The sequence below is a fragment of the Vulpes vulpes genome, chromosome X (assembly GCF_048418805.1).
Source record: "Vulpes vulpes isolate BD-2025 chromosome X, VulVul3, whole genome shotgun sequence".
Lineage (NCBI taxonomy): Eukaryota > Metazoa > Chordata > Mammalia > Carnivora > Canidae > Vulpes > Vulpes vulpes.
In genome coordinates, this window is record NC_132796.1 from 62,237,194 (window position 1) to 62,264,373 (window position 27,180).

At 38.6% G+C, this 27,180-nt stretch overlaps 1 protein-coding gene across 28 annotated transcripts in view; it reads left to right on the plus strand.

Annotated features, from left to right (window-relative positions):
• The first annotated feature begins 957 nt into the window (after positions 1–957).
• Positions 958–27,180, plus strand: part of APOOL (apolipoprotein O like) — a 356,871-nt gene continuing 330,648 nt past the window's right edge. For 6 of the 28 annotated variants that reach the window (XR_011998213.1, XM_072743927.1, XM_072743935.1 and 3 more), the window contains exons 1-2: positions 1,130–1,244; positions 21,108–21,295. Coding sequence is in view for 12 of the 28 variants with exons in the window: in XM_072743927.1 (XP_072600028.1) it covers positions 21,257–21,295 (39 nt within the window). In the remaining 16 variants the exon portion in view is untranslated. Of the gene's footprint in view, positions 1,245–11,158; positions 11,366–21,107; positions 22,289–25,527; positions 25,553–27,180 lie in introns of those variants that run through there. The other 22 variants (XR_011998214.1, XM_072743926.1, XM_072743938.1 and 19 more) reach the window with 12 other exon arrangements.

The window sequence follows — 27,180 nt, forward strand, 5'->3', positions numbered from 1 at the left end:
GATACCTGGTATATAGTTGGCACTAAAATAAAAAGGCCACACTGGACTTTTTTCTTTATTGTTCTTTCTACATGAAACCGTTTTCCCTAAATTCCGTCAGCACTTTTCTCAAATGTCAGCTTATCAGAAACCCTTTCCCTAACCTATTTAAACAAGTAAATTCTCACCTTATCCCCATACTGTTTTATTTTCCTTTATAACATTTGAACATTTATTTGTCTTTTTCTCTTGGGAACATAAACTCCATGAGGGAAGGCATTGTATTATTCTATATGTTGAACAAATGCCTGGCATATAGGAGGCTCAGAGTGACATAGTCTTAGAATGTACGAACTTGACCACTTATCGCAGAGGTAAATGTTCTTTTAGTAATTGATAAAATAAAGGACATTTTCAACTTTTCATGTGTTTGTGGGTCCTGCTCCTGGAGTCCCAGAGAATATAACTCTTTGACGTTTACCAAGGTCAAAATGACTTTGCAAAACTTCAAAATATGGACTCTATTTCTGCACCTGGCACTTATTGCACATATGCATCATTAAAAAAAATAACCAAAGGAGCATTCCAAACATAAAGATAAAAATAGAAAAAAAATCTCCCTGGTTCCCATAAGATTAAAGTCATACAGCCTTGCACATATTAAAAACATAAGATAAAGTCTTTAACCTTCCAGAATGTCCTTCCTCAAGATGATCTGTAACTTTCTATGAAAAGAACCCTCCACTAAATGTTCCTTCCCGGGAGCACTCTCTTTTTTGTGAAGATTGTATTTCCAGGCAACTGTTTTAACTTGGGCTTGAATAAAACTCTTTTTCTTTCTCTTTAAAATTTTAAGAAAGTTTTGTTCAATTTGCCTGGAGCTGACTACATAGTTATTCATTACTGCAGCTGGACCTGGATTTTAGATCCTTACTAGACAAATCACATAGGTATGAAACAACGAAAATAGTGCAAACCTCTGCACCCAGCAAAATAGCTTTCAACTGGATTACGCAGGGTATTCTGAAAGGCTTTATCAAGGATTGGAACAGTCACGTGGATGAACGGTTTTACCGATTGACAGCCGGCCAACTGTGGCAGATTCTCAAAGACGCACTAGGTGGGTGGAGAAAGGGCGGAGCCAGCAGACAAGGGACGTAACCAGGCGGGGCTCCGGAAGTGAGCCGAGTCGAACAGTTTTGTCCTTCTCTGCCCACCATATGAAAATCTAGACGCAGAAAGTCACGGAGATGGCGGCTGTTAGGGTAAGTTGAAACAAAACCCGGATAACCTGCCCTGGTTCCTCGGTGGAGAGAGCAAGAGGCGGGGTGGAAATGGGGTTGTGAAAGAATCGGCAAGGTCAGGGAATCAGAAACGGTTGAAGCCTCAAAATACCTACCTCTCCCCCTTGGATTTCCCTAGCTTGGGATAGTACTCCCTCCTCAGTCCTCTGCAGTTAACTGTTTATACAGCGGCACGGTGGTACTGGGAAAAGGCTGGGCAAAAAAGGCTGGCCTGGAGACAAGCAGCGGCAGACTTGTAGGTATTGAACTGAAACAAAGAGAAAAGAATCCCAGGCATTCGATTGGGCACACAGGGTGGAATCTCCTGGCCTTTGAAAAGTCTTCGTTCAAACATTATTTGGGGGTGAAATAGACTAGGATGGAGATGTCACAAAGTCTCTGCAGTGCGCGGTGTTTGTATTTATTGTTGTTCCTTTCCGGGCTTGAATCATAAACTTGAGTTCCTTTTGAGTTCTGTACTGGGAAAAGGTGCCTATACTTCGGAATCTTTGTACCGGAAGTGACTCAGCTGGCTGCTAGCTGCGGTTCCTTAAATAGGTTTCAGTAATAGTAGTTGACAAATATCTACAGGTGGATATTTGTAGCCGGTTTTACTTGTAAAATGTACTGCTTGTAGAAGATACAAATACGAATAATTCAGCCAAAGTTTAAGGTGACTCAGTGTCCATCTTGATTGACAATTCTCCATTTCAGCATTTCTGGTACTCATAATTTATCTGAATTATCACTACAGCCTTCTAACTGGACTCCCATCTCTAGCCTAGCTCTCAAGGAATCCATTTTCCCTGAACTGCCAGAGTACTTATTCTACAATGCAAATCTAATTATACCCCTTTCCTACTTAAAAACCTTTATTGGCACTCCTTCATCTGTTCCCTGGGGTCAGGTCAGACTCCTATGTCTGGAACACCCATCCTTGCCTTGGCTTTTCAGCTTCATGTGTTGTCTCTCAGGAAATCTTTTAACATCTGCACTCCAAGCCTTTCCCCCGCTAGATCTTTGGACTTGATGGGAAACATCCTCATCTAGTTCCTACTTATAGTCCCTTCATTCATTTAACAGCTACTTGTTTACTGCCTCCTCATACACTAAGCACAAAATGCATTTTCTGAGGTAGTGTTCCCGACTTCCCCAGTCTAATTTAAATAACTCCTTTTTTTGTGCTTCCAGAGGACGCTGGGCATACTTTTATTATCTTAGCACTTATCACACTTTATTTTTTTTAATTTTTTAAAAGATTTTATTTATTTATTCATGATAGTCACACACGCACAGAGAGAGAGGCAAAGACACAGGCAGAGGGAGAAGCAGGCTCCATGCAGGGAGTCTGATGTGGGATTCGATCCTGGGTCTCCAGGATTGCGCCCTGGGCCAAAGGCAGGCGCTAAGCCGCTGCGCCACCCAGGGATCCCCCACTTATCACACTTTAAATAATAGACTATTTACTTACCAGTTATACCTTCCTATAAGCTGCTTGAGGACAATAATTAAGGCATTAATTTTTGTATCCCTAACACAGGTATGACTTACGTTAGGTACTCAGTAAAAGCTACAGGAATAAATAAATGCCAGGCAATGGGATAGTGTGCTCTGATTCAGAACAAAAAAAGTGCCTTGCCTCAAGAGAAGTACAAAGTGATCTAAGGGTTCAAAAGAGAGAACTCAAACCTGGTTGAGGAGAATAAAGACTTCGTGGAGGAGGTACAGAGACAGAAGGAGTAGTCATTGGTAAAAAGCAAACCAGAATAGTGTGTTGTCACTGACGCCTAGAGGAAAGAGTTGAACAGTTTGGCCATTAATAAGTCACTGGAAACTACCATTTATTAATTGCTTCCTATGAGATCAGGCACCATGCTAAAATACTCTATCTACCTCTGTTATTTCACTTTAATCTCAAGATACCTTTATTTTGTAGTTACTATGATCACTGTTTTACAAATGAAAAACTAAGGTTGAGAGAAGTAAATTGCCCCAAATCATAATGCTAATAAGAGCTGAAGTGAGATAAACTAGTATAAATAAAGTAGTAGAGGGAGAATCTAGATTGTAAGAGGTTAAGGAAAGGATAAGGGAAACTGGCCATAATTTAGCACTTACTTTGGCCAGCTGCTCTACATATATTATTTCATTTTAATCCTTTTGATGACCCTAAGAAATGGGGTATTATCCTCACTTTATATATGATAAAGCAGGCTTAGAAAAAAGTACTTGCTCCAGGTCATAGCTGCTAAAGGTTCAAATACAGGTGTATTTAGCTCCAAAGTCCATGATCCTTCCACTACTCCTTGCTTCTGAGAGGAAGGGTATATTACTCTTTGGAAAAGTGTTGTGGTGAAAGGAAGGAAATAAATCTTGGGATACAGGTAACAAATTCCAGAAAAGGTGTATTTTCATTTAAAAAGGTCAGGAGAGGAATGCCAGGTGGCTTGGTGCTTGAGCATCTGCCTTTGGCTCAGAGTGTGATCCCAGGGTCCTGGGATCAAGTCCCACATCAGGTTCCCTGCAGGAAGCCTGCTTCTCCCTCTGCCTATGTCTCTGCCTCTCTCTCTCTGTGTGTCTCTCATGAATGAATAAAATCTTTAAAAAATAAAAATAAAAGAGTCAGGAGACAGTCAATTATATCTTGATAAAACTGGAAACAGTCAGGAAGCCTGAGCTGGTTTGGTGACAAGGGGAAATGTGCCAAAAATTAATATAGAGGAAAGATAATAATAGTTATCACAACTATTAAGTTATTAAACGTTTACTGGTTTAGGCATTTTGCTGATCATTTTACATGAATTTTCTAATGCTTCACAGTGGCCCTATGAATAGATACTGTTATCATCATTTTACAGGTAAGGAAACTGAAGCTTAGAAAGATTTCATAACTTGCCCGCAGTCACACAGTAGTAAAGAGTAGAGTCAGATCTGAAATTATGTGATCTAAGTCCTGATTATGGGAAGCATTGTGAGGCCAAGGTCCCAAAAGGGTGATCTGTGTTAATTTTGAAGCCCTAGAGTTTAATAAAAAAGGGTAAGATAGAGAGGAACCCTGGAAGTTGGCAGATAACTAATGAAGATTACATAAATCTTGAGAGAGAACTTGTTGAGCAGATATAATAGTGAAAAACTGATGTGGAATTACCCTCAAGGAATAAGGACTATATTGATTTCTCCTCCTGACTTCTTGAATAAGAGAGAATGGCTTGAGGACTGGCCTTCATTTAAAAGGATTGGGAGAGGAACCTGGGTAGCATAGTCAGTTAAGCCTCTAACTCTTGGTTTCCATATAGGTACTGATCTCAGGTTTGTGGGACAGAGCCCTGTGTTGGGCTCTGTGCTGAGTGCAGAGTCTGCTAAAGTTTCTCTCCTCTCTCTGCCCCTCTCAGGCCTCTCTCTCTAAATAAATAAATCTTTAAAAAAAAGGATTGGGAAGAATGTATTAGTGTCAGACAAAAGCCAAGTTTCTTTAATGCTAGAGGTTGAGTGAATTTGAGGAAAATGTGAGTCTTGAAATAAAATTTGTTTTTAATAAAATACTTAATATCAAAATATGGGAGCACCTGGGTGGCTCAGTCATTTAAGCATCTACCTTTGGCTCAGGTCATGATCTCAGGGTCCTGGATTGAGCCCTGCATTGGGCTCCCTGCTCAGTGGGGAGTTTGCTTCTCCCTCTCCCATTACCCCTCCTCCTGGTCATTCTCCCTCTGTCTCAAATAAATAAATAAGGTCTTTTTAAAAAAGAAAAACAACAAAATATGGCTACCATGTTTTGAGCACTTCCTGTGTGTCCAACACTGTATCAAGCTGTTGATGCATATCATTTTACTCTTACCCCAGATTTTCAAATGTAAGTAGTTTTACTAGCTCAAAGAACAGTAGTAGAGCAGAGAAGAAATCAAAGCTGCAATAGGAGGTTGTAGTCAGAGAAAAGCTTGATGAGTGTATGATTTTAGCTATTAGCAAGTTCTGGGTAATGGTAAATTCAGGGTATACTCATGGAGTGAGTAGCCACAGTGGAGTGAAATGGTCTACAGGGGTAAGGTCAAAGAGTGAGGGGAGGCTTTGGGATGGTTTGTCCACATCCACATTGAAGCCATTCTTATTTAAAGAAGGATTTAGAGTAGGGAAGACTGCTAACCATTGATTCTAACTCTTTGATGTGATGTAGTGACAGGCAGGTAGATAATAGTGTTAAGAATGAATAGATGGATGGTATAAGCTTCAAAGTTTTATGTACCTTTTTTATTGAAGTATCTGTCCAGTGAAGTACATAAATCATAAGCAGCTTGCTAAATTTTAATAAAAATGATTGTGTTTATTCAATCAGAACCCAAATAAAAAAAAAAAGCATTACCAACAGCTCAGAAGCCTTTCCTTCTGTTCAACTACATCATTATCCTCTACCATGGATTATTTTTGCCTATTTTTGAATTTCATATAAATGGAATGATGCAGTATTTGTCTGGTATCTTTCACTCAATATTATGTTTCTGAGATTCATCCATTATGAATATAACACTAATTCATTTTTATTACTATATGATATTTAAGAAGGTGAATGTATCATGATTTATCCATTATACTCTTTTTTTAAAGATTTATTTATTTGAGAGAGAGAGGGAGAGAGAGAGGGAGAGAGAGCACAAGCAGGGAGGTGGAGGGGCAGAGGGAGAGGGAGAAGCAGACTCTCCACTGAGCAGGGAACCTGATGTGGGGCTCGATCCCAGGACCCTGAAATCATGACCTGAGCTGAAAGCAGATGCTTAACCAACTGAGGTACCCAGGCATCCCCATTATTCTACTCTTGGTGAACATTTTAATTATTTTCAGTTTTGAGCTATTATTACACAAATAATGATCTCATGAACATTTTTCTATATGTCTTTTTGGTGCATGTGAATGTACATTTCTATTGAGTATATACCTAGGAGTGAGATTGCTAGGTCATAGAGCATACAGCTTTGGTAGATAGTGTCAAGGAGTTTTTCAAAGTGGATATACTAATTTGCATTCCATTCATGAGAGTTCTAGTTGTTCTACTTCCTCACTAACAAGAACAGAGATTTTTACCTAAGGATGAAGAAGTAATGGCTTAATTAGAAGTAGCATTGGTTATCAGGAAGAAGACAAACTACCTCCTTTTCCTGAGACACTTTGAATGGCTTCCTCTTGAGGATTATAAAGGAAGTAGAGACCTCAGGGGATAGTAATGTTTCATTTCAGGCAAGGAGAGGGGAGGCTAGACACAATGCAAGGGCTTTTGGAGTTTTGGGGAGTAGCAGGAAGTTTGCTCAGTAGAGAGAAAATACAGAGCACTGTAGAAATTAGAATATAGGACATAATACATGACTAGAATTATATTTTGGGGTTTAGGCTGGGGATGATGGGTATGGGAAGGAACGTGGACATCATAGTACTTAAGTTTTCAAAATCCTTGATAATACAAGCTGTATATTCCTTTGTGTGAACTTTAGTCCTTGTCTCTTTCCTTTCCTTTTATCTCTTTCCTTTCCTTGCTTCATGTGAGTTATACCAGAAAATATTTGGAACCTAACAAAGTGAAATTTGTTAGATAGCAAAATCAGTGTTACTGTTCCCACTCAGCATTGTTGAACATATTTATTTTTGGTGCAACTTTGAAAGTTGTGCTTTGAAACCCTTAGCCTGTTTAATCACGCTCCGCCTATGATTATAATTCCAGGATATTGTTTTATTTCATAAAGTGAAAATGATGTGTGCATTGCTTCCTCCCATACGCATGACTAACTATTCCCCTAACGCCATCCTCTCAGATGGCAGTAAGGTGTTTTGTGAACCTCATTGAATATGGAAACAAAATATTGCTTGTCATGTATCCTAAGGTTAAGGAGAACAGAGGCATGTTCAAATTATCTTAAGTAGTGTTTTAATGAAAGGATAAATAGTTTTAGGAAGAAGGCCTTGGGAAAGTGTCTCACCGGCTCAGCAGACCTCAAGAAAGACCATTCAGAATATCATAGCAACTCTGGTAGTTACCTATCTCATGACTGGACTATTGTGTTTCTTCTAACTCTGCATGTTTTATATCCAGGCTTTCCTAGAGAAAGGATCTCATTAGGTTGGCTGGTCAATAACCACTACAAAGTACCCCTCTTGGGCAGAAATTGCACATAAGGCCTCCTTTTATAAGACAGCATCTAGTTGGCTGCCTTTGGGTCAACTGCCAATCCCTAGTCTAGTCAGTTTTGGCCAGGGCATTAGTCCTGTAGTTCAAAGCATAGCAGCCTATGTTAAGAATCATAGAAGGCAACACTATAATTGTCAGATGCTCTGAAGCTTCTTAGAAAGGCCAAGGCAATGGATGGATATACTTTGGAGGTTCATAATCTGTCTGGTATAAATTTACTTTTGAATACTTTCCAGAAGTAAGTATGGTAGAATATGAAATATGGTAGAATATTTTTGCAATTGCTATTAAAAGCTAACTTATTAACATCTTGTAATTAAATTGGGAAATTGGTTTCACAAGGATAAAAACAGCAAGATGGTGGAGTGTTTGGATGCTAGGATGTGTTGGAATTTTATTTTGAAGATTGCAGAGAACCACTGAAATAAATCCAAAATGATTTATGATTTTAAAATTTTTAAATAAATATTATGTTTATTTATTATGGATAAATAAATAGATAAATATTATAGATATCAAAAAGGCATTAATGAACACTGTAAATGTAGGTGAAACTTCCTGTGTACCCCTCCAACTCTGGTTGCATTTCCCTTCGTAAACCCCCCATAGCCATTTTCCTGACTTGTATTTAATATTACTATGCATGTTTTTAGACTTTTACTGTATATGCATGTATTCCTAAACTTTATACACTGTTGTTTTGTTTGCTTTTAAGCTTTATGTAAATTTTATTTATGCGGCATCTATTCTGCAACCTATTTTTATCAGTTAGCATTTTTTGTTATGTATACATGTTCATATGTGTAGCTATAGTTCGTTTATTTTCACTGTGCATAGTACTCTGTTATATGAATATATTTTTTCATTCTTTTAATGGAATGTGGTTACTTTTTTCTACTACAAATAATGCTATTATGAACAATCATATGCAGATCTCCCCTGCTATACCATAAACTAGCTGTATGACTTTGGGCAAATCACTTAATCTGTGGAAACCTCAGTTTTCTTATCTTAATCCTTAGGATAAGAATAGTACTTATCCCCTAGGGTTTTATACTAGGAAATACTAAATGTATGGTATATTATGTGCACAACACTGGGCATGGGTTATAGCAAACATCCACTAATTTCTAGCTCCTGTTATTCTCAGTGTTTAAAAGGATATAATCCCAGCACTTAGTGTAATGCCATTATATGTTCTGACCTTTAGATCCCAATTTAAGTTGCACCTTGTTCAGGCCAGAACTGATAACCTGTTTCCTGTGAGTATCAGTAGCCTCAAGCAAGTAGAATAGAAAATTGTTGTTGCTAACATTATCAACTTTTTATTGAAATGCATATTTATATACAGCCTTCTTTCTTCTTAGACTTATTTTGATTCTTCCAGACCCTTGATGCTTCTTCATGATACTTTTAATGATAAATAATCTTTAAAAAGTAAAAAATGTAATGTGCTTTTTTGCTTACCATACCCTTTATATGTAAAATGTTCTTTTTTCATTGTTCAAACCCTAAGCCAATAGACTAGAAAATTTGAATGGAGAGATTATTGCAGAGATTGTTTAGTCAAAAATTGCCCTGTGAAACATAAAATAGTTTTTATTACTTACAAGAAGTTTCTTTAAGAAAAACCTTATAGAAGGCACCTGGGTGGCTCTGTGGGTTAAGCATCTGACTCTTGATTTTGGCTCAGGTCATGATCCCAAGGTTGTGGTATTGAGCCCTGCATCAGGCTCTGTGCACAGTGGGGGAGTCTTCTGGAGATTCTCTTCTCTCCCTCCCTTTGCCCCTTCCCCCTGCATGCTCACACACTCTGTCTCTCAAATAAATCTTTAAAAAAAGAATAACCCTAGTTGAAGGAGGTAAACATCTAGTAGAGTAGGAATGAGAGTACCATTTTCATTGATCTTCTATGAATCCTAACTGATAAGAGTGTAATTAAGGCACAGTAGAATACCAAACCTTCAAATATTGAGATGCTAAAGACTTTGTAGTTGGTTGGTGTTTTACACCTATAATTTTTCCACAAGTACTTTATTTTTTGTCTTTTCAAGTTTGTATTTAAATTACAGTTAACATACAGTATAATATTAGTTTCAGGTGTGCAAGAGTGATTCATTACTTCCAAACAAGACCCAGTGCTCATCAAAACAACTGCAATTCTTAATCATCATCTATTTAACCTATCCCCCTACCCACATCTCCTCTGATAACCATGAGTTCGTTCTATATGGTTGAGTTTGTTTCTTGGTTTGCATTTCTCTTTTTTTCCTTATGCTCTTTGCTTTGTTTCTTAAGATCTACATATGAGTGAAATCATATGGTATCTGTCTTTCTCGGACTGCCTGCACCAAAGGCAGGTGCCAAACCGCTGAGCCACCCAGGGATCCCCTTGAGAGTTGAGTTTTATAAGTACGTTATGTATTTTGGGTGCTAACCCTTTATTATATATGTCATTTGCAAATATCTTCTCCCATTCCATAGGTGGCCTTTTAGTTTTGTTATTTCTTTGCATGCAGAAGCTTTTGATCCTGATAAAGTCCCAGTAGTGGTTTTTGCTTTTGTTTCCCTTACCTTGGGAGATGATGTGTCTAGTAAGAAGTTGCTAAAGTTGATGTCAAAGAGGTTACTATGGCTTATGTTCTCCCCTAGGATTTTGATGGTTTCGTGTTTCACATTTAGGCCTTTCATCCATTTTGAATTTATTGTTGTGTATGGTGTAAGAAAATGGTCCAGTTTCATTCTTTTGCATGTTGCTGTCCAGTTTTCCCAACACCATTTGTTGAAGAGACTACATTTCTCCCATTGGATATTCTTTCTCGCTTTGTCAAAGATTAATTGACCATATAGTTGTGAGTTCCTTTCTCAGTTTTCTATTATGTTCCCTTGACCTATGTGTCTATTTTTATATCAGTAGCCAACTGTTTTGATCACTACAGCTTTGTAATGTAACATGAAGTCTGGAATTGTGATGTGTCCAGCTTTGCTTTCCCTTTTCAAGGTTTGCTTTGGCTATTTGGGGTCTTTTCTAGTCCATACAAACCTTAGGATTGTTTGTTCTAGCTCTATGAAAAATGCCAATGGTATTTTGATAAGGGATTTCATTAAATGTGTAGACTGCTTTGGGTAGTATAGACATTTTAACAATATTTGTTCTTTCAGTCCATGAGCATGGAATGTCTTTCCATTACTTTGATTTCTGTTGGATTTCTTTCATGAATGTTGTATAGTTTTCAGAGTATAGGTCTTTCACCTCTTTGGTTAAAGTTATTCCTAGGTATTTTTTTTAAAAAGATTTTATTTATTTATTCATGAGAGATACAGAAAGAGAGGCAGAGACATAGGCAGAGGGAGAAGCAGGCTCCTCGAGGGGAGCCTGATGTGGGACTCAATCCCAGGACTCTGTGATGACGCCCTGAGCCGAAGGCAGATGCTCAGCCACTGAGCCAACCAGGCTTTTCTATTCCTAGGTATTTTATGGGTTTTGATGCAATTGTAAATGGGATTGATTCCTTGATTTTTCTTTCTGCTGCTTCACTATTGTATAAAATGCAGTGGATTTCTTTACATTGATTTTGTATCCTATGACTTTACTGAATTCACATATCAGTTCTAGTAGTTTTTTTGGTTTTTAAGGTTTTCTGTATAGAGTATCACGTCATATGCAAACAGTGAATATTTGACTTCTTTCTTGCTGATTTGGATGCTTTTATTTCTTTTGTAGTCTGATTGCTGTGGCTGGTACCATATTAAAAAAAAGTGATGAGAGGGAGGGGCAAGATGGCGGAAGAGTAGGGTCCCCAAGGCACCTGTCCCCACCAAATTACCTAGATAACTTTCAAATCACCCTGAAAATCTACGAATTCGGCCTGAGATTTAAAGAGAGAACAGCTGGAATGCTACAGTGAGAAGAGTTCATGCTTCTATCAAGGTAGGAAGATGGGAAAAAAGAAATAAACAAAAGGCATCCAAGGGGGAGGGGCCCCACAAGGAGCCAGGCTAAGGTCACAGCGAGTGCCCCCAGGACAGGAAAGCACCGTCCCAGAGAAGCAGGAGCTTCACGAATCTTCCCGGGTGGAAAGGGGCTCCCAGGGAGTTAGAGCAAGACCCCAGGAGGGCGGGGATGCCCTCAGGCTCCCTGGGACACTAAGAGACACCTGCGCCCCTGGGAGAGTGCCCCGAGCTCCCTAAAGGGCTGCAGCGCACCCACTGCTTGACCCGGGAGCAGCTCGGAGGGGCTTGTGGGGGCTCCGGGAGCAGCTCGGAGGGGCACCAGCTGGGGCTCTGCAGGAGAGGGGGCTGTCCGGCTGGGAGCGCGAATCCAACAGCGCAGGCCCGGGAGCACAGGGCGCCAGGGACACAGCCTAGGATCCGGCCTCCTGCCGGTACAGGCAGAGGCCAGGAGGGCCCAGGACAGCAAGGACGCTCCTGCCCCAAGCTGCGCAGATCAGCAGCCCCGCCCCTGTAGCATCCAGGTCCCTGCAGCCTGAGAGCTCCGTAGTTACTGTGGGAGCTGATTCCAGGGTTCCAGAGCTGGCCGCTGCCACTGTGGTTGTTCCTCCTGGGGCATCATGGAGTAAACAACCCCCACTGATCCCTGCACCACCAGGCAGGGGCAGAGCAGCTCCCCCAAGTGATAACACCTGAAAATCAGGACAACAGGCCCCTCCCCCAGAAGACCAGCTAGAGGGACAAGTTCCAGGAGAAGTCAAGGGACATAAAGTATATAGAATCAGAAGATACAGTACAGCCCCCTTGTGTTTTTTTTTTTTTTGCTTTTTGATTTCTGTTTGCTTCCCCCACCGTTTTTTTCCTTCCTTTTTCTTTCTCACTTTCTTCTCTTTTTTTTTCTTCCTTTTTTCTTTTTTCTTTTCTCTTTTCTATCCTTCTTTCTCTCATCTCTTTTTCTCCTTTTCCCAATACAACTTTTTGGCCACTCTGCACTGAGCAAAATGATTATAACGAAAAACTCACCACAAAAGAATGAATCAGAAACAGTCCTCTCTCCCACAGAGTTACAAAATTTGGATTACAATTCAATGTCAGAAAGCCAATTCAGAAGCACTATTATAAAGCTACTGGTGGCTCTCGAGAAAAGCATAAAGGACTCAAGAGACGTCATGACTGCAGAATTTATACCTAATCAGGCAGAAATTAAAAATCAGTTGAATGAGATGCAATCCAAACTAGAAGTCCTAATGATGAGGGTTAACGAGGTGGAAGAACAAGTGAGTGACATAGAAGACAAGTTGATGGCAAAGAGGGAAACTGAGGAAAAAAGAGACAAACAATTAAGAGATCATGAGGATAGATTAAGGGAAATAAATGGCAGCCTGAGGAAGAAAAATCTATGTTTAATTGGTGTTCCCGAAGGCGCTGAAAGGGACAGAGGTCCAGAATATGTATTTGAACAAATCCTAGCTGAAAACTTTCCTAATCTGGGAAGGGAAACAGGCATTCAGATACAGGAAATAGAGAGATCCCCCCCTAAAATCAATAAAAACCGCTCAACACCTCGACATTTAATAGTGAAGCTTGCAAAATCCAAAGATAAGGAGAAGATCCTTAAAGCAGCAAGAGACAAGAAATCCCTGACTTTTATGGGGAGGAGTATTAAGGTAACAGCGGACCTCTCCACAGAGACCTGGAAGGCCAGAAAGGGCTGGCAGGATATATTCAGGGTCCAAAATGAGAAGAACATGCAACCAAGAATACTTTATCCAGCAAGGCTCTCATTCCGAATGGAAGGAGAGATAAAGAGCTTCCAAGATAGGCAGGAACTGAAAGAATATGTGACCTCCAAACCAGCTCTGCAAGAAATTTTAAGGGAGACTTTTAAAATTCCCCTTTAAGAAGTTCAGTGGAACAATCCACAAAAACAGGGACTGAAGAGATATCATGATGACACTAAACTCATATCTTTCAATAGTAACTCTGAATGTGAATGGGCTTAATGACCCCATCAAAAGGTGCAGGGTTTCAGACTGGATAAAAAAGCAGGACCCATCTATTTGCTGTCTGCAAGAGACTCATTTTAGACAGAAAGACACCTACAGCCTGAAAATAAAAGGTTGGAGAACCATTTACCATTCAAATGGTCCTCAAAGGAAAGCAGGGGTAGCCCTCCTTATATCAGATAAACTAAAATTTACCCGGAAGACTGTAGTGAGAGATGAAGAGGGACACTATATCATACTTAAAGGATCTATCCAACAAGATGACCTAAAAATCAACAATATTTATGTCCCGAATGTGGGAGCTTGAAGTATATATCAATCAATTAATAACCAAACTTGAGACATACTTAGATAATAATACAGTTATACTTGGTGAATTCAATCTAGCGCTTTCTAACTCGATAGGTCTTCTAAACACAGCATCTCCAAAGAAAGGAGAGCTTTAAATGATACACTGAACCAGATGCATTTCACAGATATCTACAGAACTTTACATCCAAACTCAACCAAATACACATTCTTCTCAAGTGCACATGGCACTTTCTCCAGCATAGACTACATACTGGGTCACAAATCAGGTCTGAACCGATACCAAAAGATTGGGATCGTCCCCTGCATATTCTCGGACCATAATGCCTTGAAATTAGAACTCAATCACAACAAGAAGTTTGGAAAGACTTCAAACACGTGGAGGTTAAGGACCATCCTGCAAAAAGATGAAAGGGTCAAACAGGAAATTAAGGAAGAATTAAAAAGATTCATGGAAATGAATGAGAATGAAGATACAACCGTTCAAAATGTTTGGGATGCAGCAAAAGCAGTCCTGAGGGGGAAATACATCGCAATACAAGCATCCATCCAAAAACTGGAAAGAACTCAAATACAAAAGCTAACCTAACACCTAATGGAGCTAGAGAAAAAACAGCAAATAGATCCTACACCCAGCAGAAGAAGAGAGTTAATAAAGATTTGACCAGAACTCAATGAAATAGAGACCAGAAGAACTGTGGAACAGATCAACAAAACTAGTAGTTGGTTCTTTGAAAGAATTAATATAGATAAACCATTAGCCAGCCTTATTAACAAGAATGGAGAGAAGACTCAAATTAATAAAATCATGTATGAGAAAGGAGAGATCACTACCAACACCAAGGAAATACAAACGATTTTAAAAATATTATGAGCAGCTATACGCCAATAAATTACGCAATCTGGAAGAAGTGGACGTATTTCTGGAAAGCCACAAACTACCAAAACTGGAACAGAAAGAAACAGAAAACCTGAACAGGCCAATAACCAGGGAAGAAATTGAAGCAGTCATCAGAAACCTCCCAAGACACAAAAGTCCAGGGCTAGATGGCTTCCCAGGGGAATTCTATCAAACGTTTAAAGAAGAAACCATACCTATTGTACTAAAGCTGTTTGGAAAGATAGAAAGACATGGAGTACTTCCAAATTAATTCTGTGAGGCCAGCATCACCTTAATTCCAAAATCAGACAAAGACCCCACCAAAAAGGAGAATTATAGACCAATATCCCTGATGAACATGGATGCAAAAATTCTCAACAAGATACTAGCCAATAGGACCCAACAGTACATTGAGAAAATTATTCACCCTGACCAAGTAGGATTTATTCCCGGGACACAAGGCTGGTTCAACACTCGTAAAAGAATCAATGTGATTCATCATATCAGCAAGAGAAAAACCAAGAACCATATGATCCTCTCATTAGATGCAGAGAAAGCATTTGACAAAATATGGCATCTATTCCTGATCAAAACTCTTCAGAGTGTTGGGATAGAGGGAACATTCCTTGATATCTTAAAAGCCACCTTACAAAAAGCTCACAGCAAATATTCTCACTGGGGACGCACTGGGAGCCTTTCCCCTAAGATCAGGAACAAGACAGAGATGTCCACTCTCACCACTGCTATTCAACAGTACTGGAAGTCCTAGCCTCAGCACTCAGACTACAAAGAGACATTAAAGGCATTCAAACTGGCAAAGAAGTCAAACTCTCCCTCTTCACCGATGACATGATACTCTACGTAGAAAACCCAAAAGCCTCCACCCCAAGATTGATAGAACCCATACAGCAATTTGGCAGTATGGCAGAATACAAAATCAATGCCCAGAAGTCAGTGGCATTTCTATACACTAGCAATGAGACTGAAGAAAGAGAAATTAAGGAGTCAATCCCATTTACAATTGCACCCAAAAGCATAAGATACCTAGGAATAAAACTAACCAAAGAGGTAAAGGATATATACGCTAAGAACTATAGAACACTTCTGAAAGAAATTGAGGAAGACATAAAGAAATGGAAAAATATTCCATGCTCATGGAGTGACAGAATTAATATTGTGAAAATGTCAATGTTACCCAGGGCAATTTACACGTTTAATGCAATCCCTATCAAAATACCATGGACTTTCTTCAGAGAGTAGAACAAATTATTTTAAGATTTGTGTGGAATCATAATGGACCCCAAATAGCCAGGGGAATTTTAAAAAAGAAAACCATATCTGGGGCATCACAATGCCAGATTTCAGGTTGTACTACAAAGCTGTGGTCATCAAGACAGTGAGGTACTGGCACAAAAACAGACACATCGATCAGTGGAACAGAATGGAAAATCTAGAAGTGGACCCTCAACTTTATGGTCAACTAATATTCTTAAAGGAGGAAAGACTATCCAATGGAATAAAGACAGTCTCTTCAATAAATGGTGCTGGGAAAATTGGACATCCACATGCAGAACAATGAAACTAGACCATTCTCTTGCACCATACACAAAGATCAACTCAAAATGGATGAAATATCTAAATATGAGACAAGATTCCATCAAAATCCTAGAGGAGATCACAGGCAACACCCTTTTTGAACTCAGCCACAGTAACTTCTTGCAAGATACATCCACAAAGGCAAGAGAAAGAAAAGCAAATTGAACTATTGGGACTTCATCAAGATAAGAAGCTTTTGCACAGCAAAGGATACAGTCAACAAAACTAAAAGACAACCTCCAGAATGGGAGAAGATATTTGCAAATGACATATCAGATAAAGGGCTAGTGTCCAAGATCTATAAAAAACTTATGAAACTCAGCAGCAAAGAAACAAACAATCCAATCATGAAATGGGGAAAAGACATGAACAGAAATCTCACAGAGGAAGACATAGACATGGCCAACACACACATGAGAAAATGCTCTGCATCACTTGCCATCAGGGAAATACAAATGAAAACCGTGATAAGATACCACCTCACACCAGTTAGAATGGGGAAAATTAACAAGGCAGGAAACCATAAATGTTGGAGAGGATGTGGAGAAAAGGGAACCCTCTTACACTGTTGGTGAGAATGTGAATTGGTGCAGCCACTCTGGAAAACTGTGTGGAGGTACCTCAAAGAGTTAAAAATAGACCTGCCCTGGGACCCAGCAATTGCACTGTTGGGAATTTACCCCAAAGATACAGATGCAGTGAAACGTCGGGACACCTGCATCCCGTTGTTTATAGCAGCAATGTCCACAATAGCCAAACTGTGGAAGGAGCCTCGGTGTCTATTGAAAGATGAATGGATAAATAAGATGTGGTTTATGTATACAATGGAATATTACTCAGCCATTAGAAATGACAAAACCCACCCACCATTTGCTTCAAAGTGGATGGAACCGGAGGGTATTATGCTGAGTGAAATAAGTCAATCGAAGGACCTACATTATATGTTCTCATTCATTTAGGGAATATAAATAGTAGTGAAAGGGAATAGAAGGGAAGCGAGAAGAAATGGGTGGAAATATCAGAAAGGGAGACAGAACATAAAGACTCCTAACTCTGGGAAATGAACTAGGGGTGGTGGAAGGGGAGGCGGGCAGGTGGTGGGGGTGAATGGGTGATGGGCACTGAGGGGGACAGTTGACGGGATGAGCACTGGGTGTTATTCTGTATGTTGGCAAATTGAACACCAATAAAAAACTTATTATTATAAAATATATTCTTTTTTTTAAAAAAAATTCTTTTCTAAACCCAGATAGACGAGAGCTTTTTTTCATAAGTCAATGTATTAAGAATTTTATTGTCCAGGGATCCCTGGGTGGCGCAGCGGTTTGGCGCCTGCCTTTGGCCCAGGGCGCGATCCTGGAGACCCGGGATCGAATCCCACGTCGGGCTCCCGGTGTATGAAGCCTGCTTCTCCCTCCGCTTGTGTCTCTGCCTCTCTCTCTCTCTCTCTCTCTCTGTGAATATTATTTAAAAAAAAAAAAGAATTTTATTGTCCAGCTCATGGTCTATATTGGCAAATGTGCCATGTGAACTTGAGGGATGTATTTTTCCATTTTGTGTACGGTTCAATAAATACCTGATTAAAACAAACAAACAAAGAAACAAAAAACAGTGATGAGAATGGACATCCCTGTCTTGTTCCTGACCTTAGAGGAAAAGCTCAGTTTTTCCCTGTTAAGGATGATACTAGCTGTGGGGTTTTTTGTATATGGCCTTTTTTATGTTGATGTACATTCTTTCTAAGTGTACTTTGTTGAGGGTTTTTATCACAATGGATGTTGTACTTTATCTGATGCTTTTCCGCATTATTGAAAGGATTGTATGGTCCTTATACTTTCTTTTATTGATGTAGTGTATCGTGTAGCTTGATTTGTGAATATCTAACCACCCTTACAACACAGGCATGAGTCCCACTTGATCATGGTGAATGATTCTTTTAATGCACTATTGGATTTGGTTTGCTACTATTATATTGAGAGTTTTTACATCCATATTCATCAGGGATATTGGCCTCTAGTTTTCTGTTTTAGGGATGTCCTTCTCTTATTTTAGTATGAGGGTAATCCTGGTCGTATAGAATGAATTTGGAAGTTTTCCTACCTCTTTTATTTTCTGGAATATTTTGAGAAGAATGAGTATTAACTTTACATGTTTGGTGGAATTTGCCTGTGAAGCTGTATGGCCCTGTACATACATACATACATACATACATACATACATACATTTATTTATTTATTTATTTATTTATTTATTTATTTTTTCTGAGAAACAGAGAAAGAGAACACATACAAGAAAGAGGAGGGGTAGAGGGAGAGGGAGAAGCCAACTCCCTGCTGAGCAGAGACCACAATGTGACTTGATCCTAGGACCCTGGAATTATTTCCTGAGTGGACGTCAGATGCTTAACTGCCTGAGCAACTCAAGCGCCCTGTCCCTGAGCTTTTATTTGTTGGAGACTTTTGTCTACTGATTCAGTTTCTTGGCTGGTTATCAGTCTGTTCAAGTTTTCTGTTTCTTTTTAAGTTTTGGTAATTTAAATCTTTCTGGGAACTTATCCATTTCTTCCCGATTATTCAGTTTGTTGGCATGTAATTTTTCATAATATTCTCTTATAATTGTTTGTATTTCTGTGGTGGTGGTTGTTATTTCTCCCTGCTTGTTTGTGATTTCATTTAAATGGATCCTTTCTCTTTTGTTTCTGTTAAATCTGGTTAAGGGTTTAACAGTTTTATTGATTTTTTTTTCAAAGAACCAGCTCTTACTGCATTTATTTATTGTTTTTTTTCCTATATCTTTTTTCCTGCTGTATTCTTCATTATTTCCTTCCTTTTGCTGGCTTTAGGCTTTATTCCTTTTCTAGCTCCTTTAGGTATAAGATAGGGTTGCAAATTTGAAATTTTTCTTGCTTCTTAAGGTTGGCATGTATTGCTATATACTTCCCTCATAAGACTGCTTTTGCTGCACCTGAGAGTTTTGGATTGTTGCGTTTTCTTTTTCATTTATTTCTGTGTATTTTTTTAACGTCCTGGTTGACCCATTTATTCTTTATTTAGTAGAATGATTTTTAACCTCCCTGCATTATAGTCTTTCCAAATATTTTCTTGTGACTGGCTTCATATTCCATAGAGTTGTGGTCAGAAAAGATGCTTGGTATGATCTGTGGTTTTTTTGTATTTTTTGAGGACTGATTTGTGACCTCGTATGTGCTTTAGTGGAGAGTGCCCAAGTGATCCTGAAAAGAATGTATATTCTGCTGTTATAGGATGGAATGATCTGAATAGTCTGTTATGTCCATCTGGTCCAGTGTGTCATTCAAAGCAGTTGTTTCCTTGTTGACTTTCTGCCTAGATGATCTGTCCATTGATGTAAGTGGAGCGTTAATGTACTCTACTATTATTTTATTATTATAATGAGTTCCTTTAAGTTTGTTATTAATTGTTTTATATATTTGGTTGCTCCCTTATTGTGCGTATAAATATTTACAGTTGTCAGATCTTCTTCTTGAATTGTCCCCTTTATTATGATATAGTGCTCTTCTTCATCTCTCCTTATAGTCTTTCATTTAAAGCCTAGTTTTCCAATATAAGTGTTGGTTCTCTGGCTTTCATGTGGCATCCATTTGCATGATAAATGTTTCTCCCTCCCCTCAATTTCAATGTGCAAGTGTCTTTAGTTTTATAATAAATCTCTTGTAGACAGTGTATACTTGGGTCTTATATTTTTTTTTAATTTTATTTATTTATTTGAGACAGAGAGTGTATGTGCAGGTGTGTGCATGAGTGGGGGGAGGGCCAGAAGGAAGGAGAGAGAGAATCACAGTCAGACTCCCTGCCAGAGTGTGGAGCCCGACCTGGGGCTTAATCTCACCACACTCACAACCTGAGCTGAAATCAAGAGTCAGTCACTTAACTGATTGAGCCTCCCAGGCACCCCATGGTCTTGTGTTTTTTTTTTTTTAATGCATTCTTATACCCTATGTCTTTTGCTTGGAGCATTTAGTCCTTTTACATTCAGAGTTATTGAGAGATATGTATTTAGTGTCATTTTATTACTTCTTTTGTTATTGTTTCTGGAGATTTTTTCACTCAAAGAGTCCTCTTTAATGTTTCTTGCAGGGCTGGTTTAGTGGTCAGGAACTCCTTTAGTTTTTGTCTGGGAAACTATCTCCCCTTCTATTCTGACTGATACCTTTGCTGGATAAAGTATTGTTGGCTATATATTTTTCCCATTCAGCACTTTAAATATGTCATGCCACTTACTGCTGACTTCCCACATTTTTTTGAGAAATTTCCAGCTGGCTTAATGAGTCTTCCCTTGTAAGTTAGGTACTTTTTTTATCTTGCTGTTTTTTTCTTCATCCCTGTATTTTGCAAATTTAATTACAGTATGTCTGTCTTGTTCTGGGCCTGGTTTTGTTGATTGTGATGGGAGTTCTCACTGCCTCTTAGATCTGGATGTGTTTCCTTTCTCAGATTAGGGAAGTTTTCAGCTCTTATCTCCAAAAAAAATTCTGCCCCTTTTTCTCTCTCTTCTTCTGGGACTCTTACACTATGAATGTTCTAAGTCTGTTCTTATGTTATATAATTTTTTCTCTCTTTTGTTCAGCCTCATTATTTTCCATTATTTTGTCTTCTGTTTTTTTTTTTTAAGATTTTATTTATTTATTCATGAGAGACACAGAGAGACTGGGAGACAGAGACACAGGCAGAGGGAGAAGCAGGCTCCATGCAGGGAGCCTGATGTGGGGCTTGATCCCGGGACTCCAGGATCACGCCCTGGGCCAAAGGCAGGCGCTAATCCACTGAGCCACAGGGATCCCCCCATTATTTTGTTTTCTAGATCACTTACTCATTCCTCTGTTTTTTCCAGCCTGCTGTTCAATATCAATTATAACATTTTTAATTTCTTCTTGTTTTTTTTTTTTAATGCAGGGCATGGAGCCCAGTGTGGGACTTGAACTTTTGACCATGAAATCAAGACCTGAGCTGAAATCAAGAGTTGGATGCTTTACTAACTGAGCCATTCAGGCACCTCACATTTTTCATTCCTGACTTCTTAAAATTCTTTTATCTCTGTGGTAATGTCCTCCCTGATGTCTTCCATTCTCTTCTCAACCCCAGCAAGTATCCTTATGATTGTTACTTTACATTTCCATCAGGCATGGTACTTATATTGGCTTGGTTAGATCTCTGGCCCTGAACTTATCTTGTTCTTTCATTTGGGATGGATTCCTCCATCTTGGCATCTTGTCTAAGTCTCTGTCTTCTGTGTTTTAGAAAAGCCCATAATATTTCCTGCTTCTGAGAGTAATGGCTTTATGAAGATGTTATAGTGTCTAGGGCCTCTTCATAGAGTGTCTCTAGTCTCTGCTGTGTGTGCTCTGCTGTTGTGTTTTAGCTGTTCTCTTCTTCAGGCCAGTTATCTCTAGAGGCTTTCCTGAACTGCAGTGGACAGTGTTGGTCCTTGGCCAAGCTGTGGCACGTTTTAACTAGGTGTGCTCCAGTCTGCTCTTTAAATGAGCCCTGATACTACTTCCACTAGAACTGAAGCTCTGTAGAGCTCTCTGGGCTGGACATGTGATGTGAGCAGGGATTTCTGCTGGTCTTCTGGGGAAGGGGTCTGCCATGTTGGGACTGAGGCAGACTGGACTGAGAAGAGCAATACTGCCAGAGTGCAGGGGTGTAGGACTTGGTTGTAACCAGGTAAAGCAGCCAGTGTCCGTGCTGTGCTGTTTGCTACAGGTGGCTCTGTGTTTATGCTGAGGGGCAGATCACGGAAATGGAGCCAGCCAACACCTTTTTCTCTGCAGAGGGGTCTGGGTGCTTGCTGCTCTCCATGAAGCACTCCGAGAAGAGCAAATAATCTCCCCACTGTGTGTTCCAGGCCTTTTTCAGATTGCTGTTTCTACACTGTTTGCCTTTGGGTTGTTTACCTGCCCTATCCCCAAGAGTGCCCTCTGGTCTGTGTTCCAGCCAAGTCTGCTGCCTTTTAAACTCTGGGCCATAGGGAGGTGGTTCTGGCAAGAGCCTGCACTGGTCTTGTGAGGGAGGGTCTCACCATGCTATGACTGAGGAAGGCTGACCCAGAAGGGCATTCACGCCAGAGCACAGAGGTATGGGACTTGGTTTAAGTAGGTTAAGCAGCCACTGTTGGGACTCATCTGCTTTCTGCAGGTGGCTTTTTGTTTATACTGAGAGGCAGGGGAGGGAAATGTCTCCATCCAAGTCCTTTGTCTTGGAAGAGGCATCTCTATGAGTGCTACCTCTTAGGGATGTACTCCAAGAAGAGTGACTAATCTCCCTAGTGTGGGCCCCAGGTATTCTCCCTCTCTTCTGCAGTACCCATAGTTCCTTTCTCCCCTTAATCATGTGTCCACACTTATCTTCTTCAGTGTGCCTTTTTCTCTTCCTTTAGTTGAGGAATTTATTCTTTCAGTCTTCAGGCAGGTTTCTGGGGGTATTTAGAATGACTTGATAGTTATCTAGTTGTATTTGTGGGACAAGATGAGCCTAGGGTCTTCCTATTCTACCACCACCTTCTCTTTCAACTAGCATTTCAGTTGTTTGAAGTATACTATTTGATATGCAGTTGTGAAAGGACCAGATTGTATAGGTATATTTTTTGTAGTTTGATTATTTCTTCTTCAGTATCACCATATTTTCCAAGAATTTTATGAGAAATTGCAGGCATAGTTTTTAAAAGTTCTATTTCAGCAAATTATCTGCTTTTCATGTATCAGTATAATGAATAATGGCATAACTGTTAGACTCTGCTGTTTTCTGTGGATTTAATGATACTTTATTCTCTTTGAGATGATTCACCCATTCATTATTTTCTGAAGAAAATAAGCACCATTATATATACACATCTTTTTTTAGTGACTCACTGATGATTAAAACTGTACCTTTGTTTAAGACGTTTATGTTGCTGTCAAGAAATAGCTCTTAGGCTATTGCTACAAAATGCAGCATTAAAACCTTTTCTTGTTTATTTTTAGTCCGAAAGAAATACAATAGTATTTCTGTTAGAGTAGAAGATGAGTTCAGTAGCATTTGCCATTGTCAGAAACTTTATTACCCTTGGAAAGTGCATTACAGAAGTCACTAAAAGGGAATTAAAATAAGCTTTCATGAGCAAGTATGGCTAGATGGGTCCTGTATGACCCAAGGAAGTAGAACCAGGACCAATGAAAAGTATATGGGCATGCGTTTCAGTTTAGTGTGTGGAAGAACTTTCTCATAGAGCTGTAAGAGGATGAAATGATCTATCAGTGGATTTTCCCATTATTGAAGGTGGTCATACATAAACTGGAGGAATTCAAAATGAGAGAGATGGTTGGACAAGGAGACCTTTAAGATCACTTTTCATTGTGAGATTGAAACTCCAGTACAGGGACACCTGGGTGGTTCAGTGGTTGAGCCTTTGGCTCAGGACATGATCCTGAGGTTCTGGTATCGAGTCCCCCATCAGGTTCCCCCTGGGGAGCCTGCTTCTCCCTCTTCCTATGTCTCTGCCTCTCTATTATGAATAAATAAATAAAAATTTTTTAAAAAGAAACTCTAGTACAAAGAAGATGATGTGCCTGAGATACAACCTTGTATTTTGAAGCCAATCTGTCTTTTGCCATTTTATGTTGGATTTAATATTCATTAGTTTATTCAGGAGCAATGCTTGATTTTTCAAGCCAATTTATATTCCTTCCATCTCCTACATGATGATACTTCAGAAGAGGCTAAACTTTATCAGTTGTATAGTTATACTCCTATGTTTGTTTACCTCAGGAGTATTTGTATATTAGGTCTGTGGATAACAAAAATCACCCGGAAAGAATAGTACTGATACAGTCATTCAACAGTCCTCCCTCCCTTGCTGATAACTCAAGCTGTTAGCCCTTCAGGTCTACCAAAGGAAGGAGAGGGAGAAAGAAGGAAAAATAGGAAGGTAAAATAAAACTGTAAAATCAATTAGAACATATAGTTGCTGAAAAAAATAAAGGAGTGGAAGAAAGAGATAGAAAAGAAAGCAAAAAATGGGAGCAATTGGAGATGAGCAATCTACTTTTTCCTTTACTGGTGATGGTAGTCTATAACTTCCCTCTCTTTCCCACACAGGTCTTGTGCTCTAAAGTCAAACAGCCGTGTGGTGTTGAGGTTTTTCTTGTGAACAGTTCTTAAAAGATACCAACCCTAAATTGAAGGGAAAACTCCTTTTCATCTATTTCCAACTCCCTCCATTTCTTTAGCTTTTGACCTCCACAAAATGAAACTGAAAAAAACATATGTATTTAAGCAGTATAGTATACAGGAATATTTTTCTGTAAAGCTTCCTTAATAAAGGTATTATTGACCATTCTAGCTAAAAGTATATCAGTTTAGATAGAAAGTTATTATATTTTAAAACACTTATTTGTTATAGTATAATAATCATCACATTAATTTGACCAAGAAATTTTGTCACGGCACATGCAAAATAGAATGCTGTTTCCTGTAAGAAAGAATCTGGCTTGTTCTTTTGTCCACTCAGATATAATCTTCAGAGGGCTGAAATTTAGTCAAAAAGTGTGTCATAAGAATACTACCTTCCATTTATTTAGCACAACAGACTTTATAAAACTTCATCTATTATAAGTTATATATATATGTATATATGTACATTTATATATATACATATATATATAATATGTGACTCATAAATTTTCTATAAGAATTTTTAATAAGAGTAATATGCTCTAAGGTATATGTGTATCAGGATAAAAGGTACTCGTGATAAATTTTATTTGTGGTGGGGCTGGATTAATTTAGTCTTAAATGCTTTAGAGAATGTGGAGAGGCCTGCAAACATACTTCAGATTTTGAGAATAACTACATTTGGGGGGGACCATAGTTCTACTTCTTATTAGATTCTCAAAAAGTTAACACCACTGAATCAGTCTTGCAATTTCAGATTACCTTTAGGGCCTTCAGTTATCATTTACCTCCATAGATGTTTCGCACACAGGCATTCATAAAACATAAAAGAACTTGCTAGATTACCTATGTATACTGCCTTATCTAAACCTGTGAATTATTACTTAGTTTTGAGGTCGTTGGTCCTACAAAGCCCTTGGGGTACAAAGAGGCATAAAACTACTGACAGGGAGCCTATATTTTATTTTTTTAATTTTTAAAATATTTTCTTTATTTATTTGAGACAGAGCTAGCGGGGAGGGAGAGGGAGAAGCAGGTTCCCTGATGAGCAGGAAGCACGACTTGGAGCTCAATCCCAGGACTCTGGGATCATGACCTCAGCTGAAGGCAGATGCTTAACTGATTGAGCCACCTAGGTGCCCAAGGAGCCTACATTTTAGCAGAAAAATAAACTGCATATATTTTAAAAGGTAAATTATAACAGATTTATTTAATACTAAATTAGTGGAGCTATATCAATTCAGAGGGATGGCTTTGAGTGAGCTAATGGAACAGCAGGGTTTATAAAGATAAATGTATTCATATAACAAATATTTTTTGAATACCTGCTTTGTGCCAGGCACTCTTAGGTGCAGGAGATGGGAAGACATTTTATCAGGGAAAATGGAGTGAAGGTACTCAGGAAGGAATGTGTTTGACATGTTGGGGCCTAAAAAAATTAATTTGGCTAAGGCCAGAGGTGTATAGGGAAGGGTAGAGTAATTGTTGATTGTTGTTGAGCCAGGAGAACAAAATGGTATTTTAGAAAGATTAATTTAGCTTTCCCACATACTTTATTTAATCTTCTTTTGAAATTTAGTAGTAACTGAATTTTACACTGACAGCACCTTGAAAATCATCTCTTATTAGTGTTACTTTTCAAGTAAATAGAATGCTCTCAGTATTCCTTTCTCACATCCCCACAAAGTAGATAATAGCCTAATTTCTTTCCTATATATAGCACACACTTGTGTGTATATGTGTGTGTAAAAGGGAGCTGTTTGGTGTTTTCTTTTAAATTCAGTTCCTGATTTTGACAACCATTAGTATTTGATCCTGATTAGCATTCTGACTAAAGTTGAATTTGCTAGTCTGTTGTGCCATTTCTGGAGGAGTTTCTTAAATTGTAAATTTGTGTAACTCCTATATTCCCTGTGTATATTTTTATTTAAAATTTTCTGTTTCTTTAATTTTTATTTAAGATAAACTTTTGACACTTCCAGGTATTATTCAATAATAATTATATCATAATTATTGAGTGTTTAGAAATTCCAAAATAGTTTTGTTCTTTCATACAACATCATAATTAAAACAGTGCCTTATTAATGCTTTAACATTAATATTCTATAATTTAATAATGTAGTAAAAGCCATATCTATCCAGGTCAAACTGGGCTGGGCAGTTATTTGTTCTGGCTAACTTAAGATAGGCTTTATAAGTGCTAGAGCTTTAATTCAGATGAAGATTATAATTCACGTGTACCAGGTACGTCCCATCCATCTTAAACTTTGCCAGTTTTAATATGCTTTATGCTGTAAATGTTATTCCTAACAAATAACAATATACAATATGCAAATGCAAATACAAATACAATGAACCTCAATGGGTATCGGACACAGAAATAACCTTAGAATTAATGCTATATTAAAAAGGTTTCTGGTGTCATTTACTTTTGTCCCATAGACGTGAAATAAAGTATATATATAATTTCTTTTTTTTTTTTTTTTAAATTAATTTTTATTGGTGTTCAATTTATATATATAATTTCTTAGCTTTGTGGGCAGTGTAACATTCTCAATAAACCAAAGGCAGCTTTTTTCTTAGTGCTTTTCTGCCCTCTAAAGGTCACTACTGGTATTTGTGTCCTTTTGCTTCTCCTTTTACATTGAAAATATTAGTAGGCTTTCTGCACCATTACAAAAATACTTTCTGATGCATAGTAGGCATTCAAAAATATTGTTTACTCCTTTCTTGTTACTAATGTATTAGTATTAGAGCACTAATAATATTTTATGAGCACTTTCATCTTCACATTCCTTCTCTTTTGCAGATGTGCTGC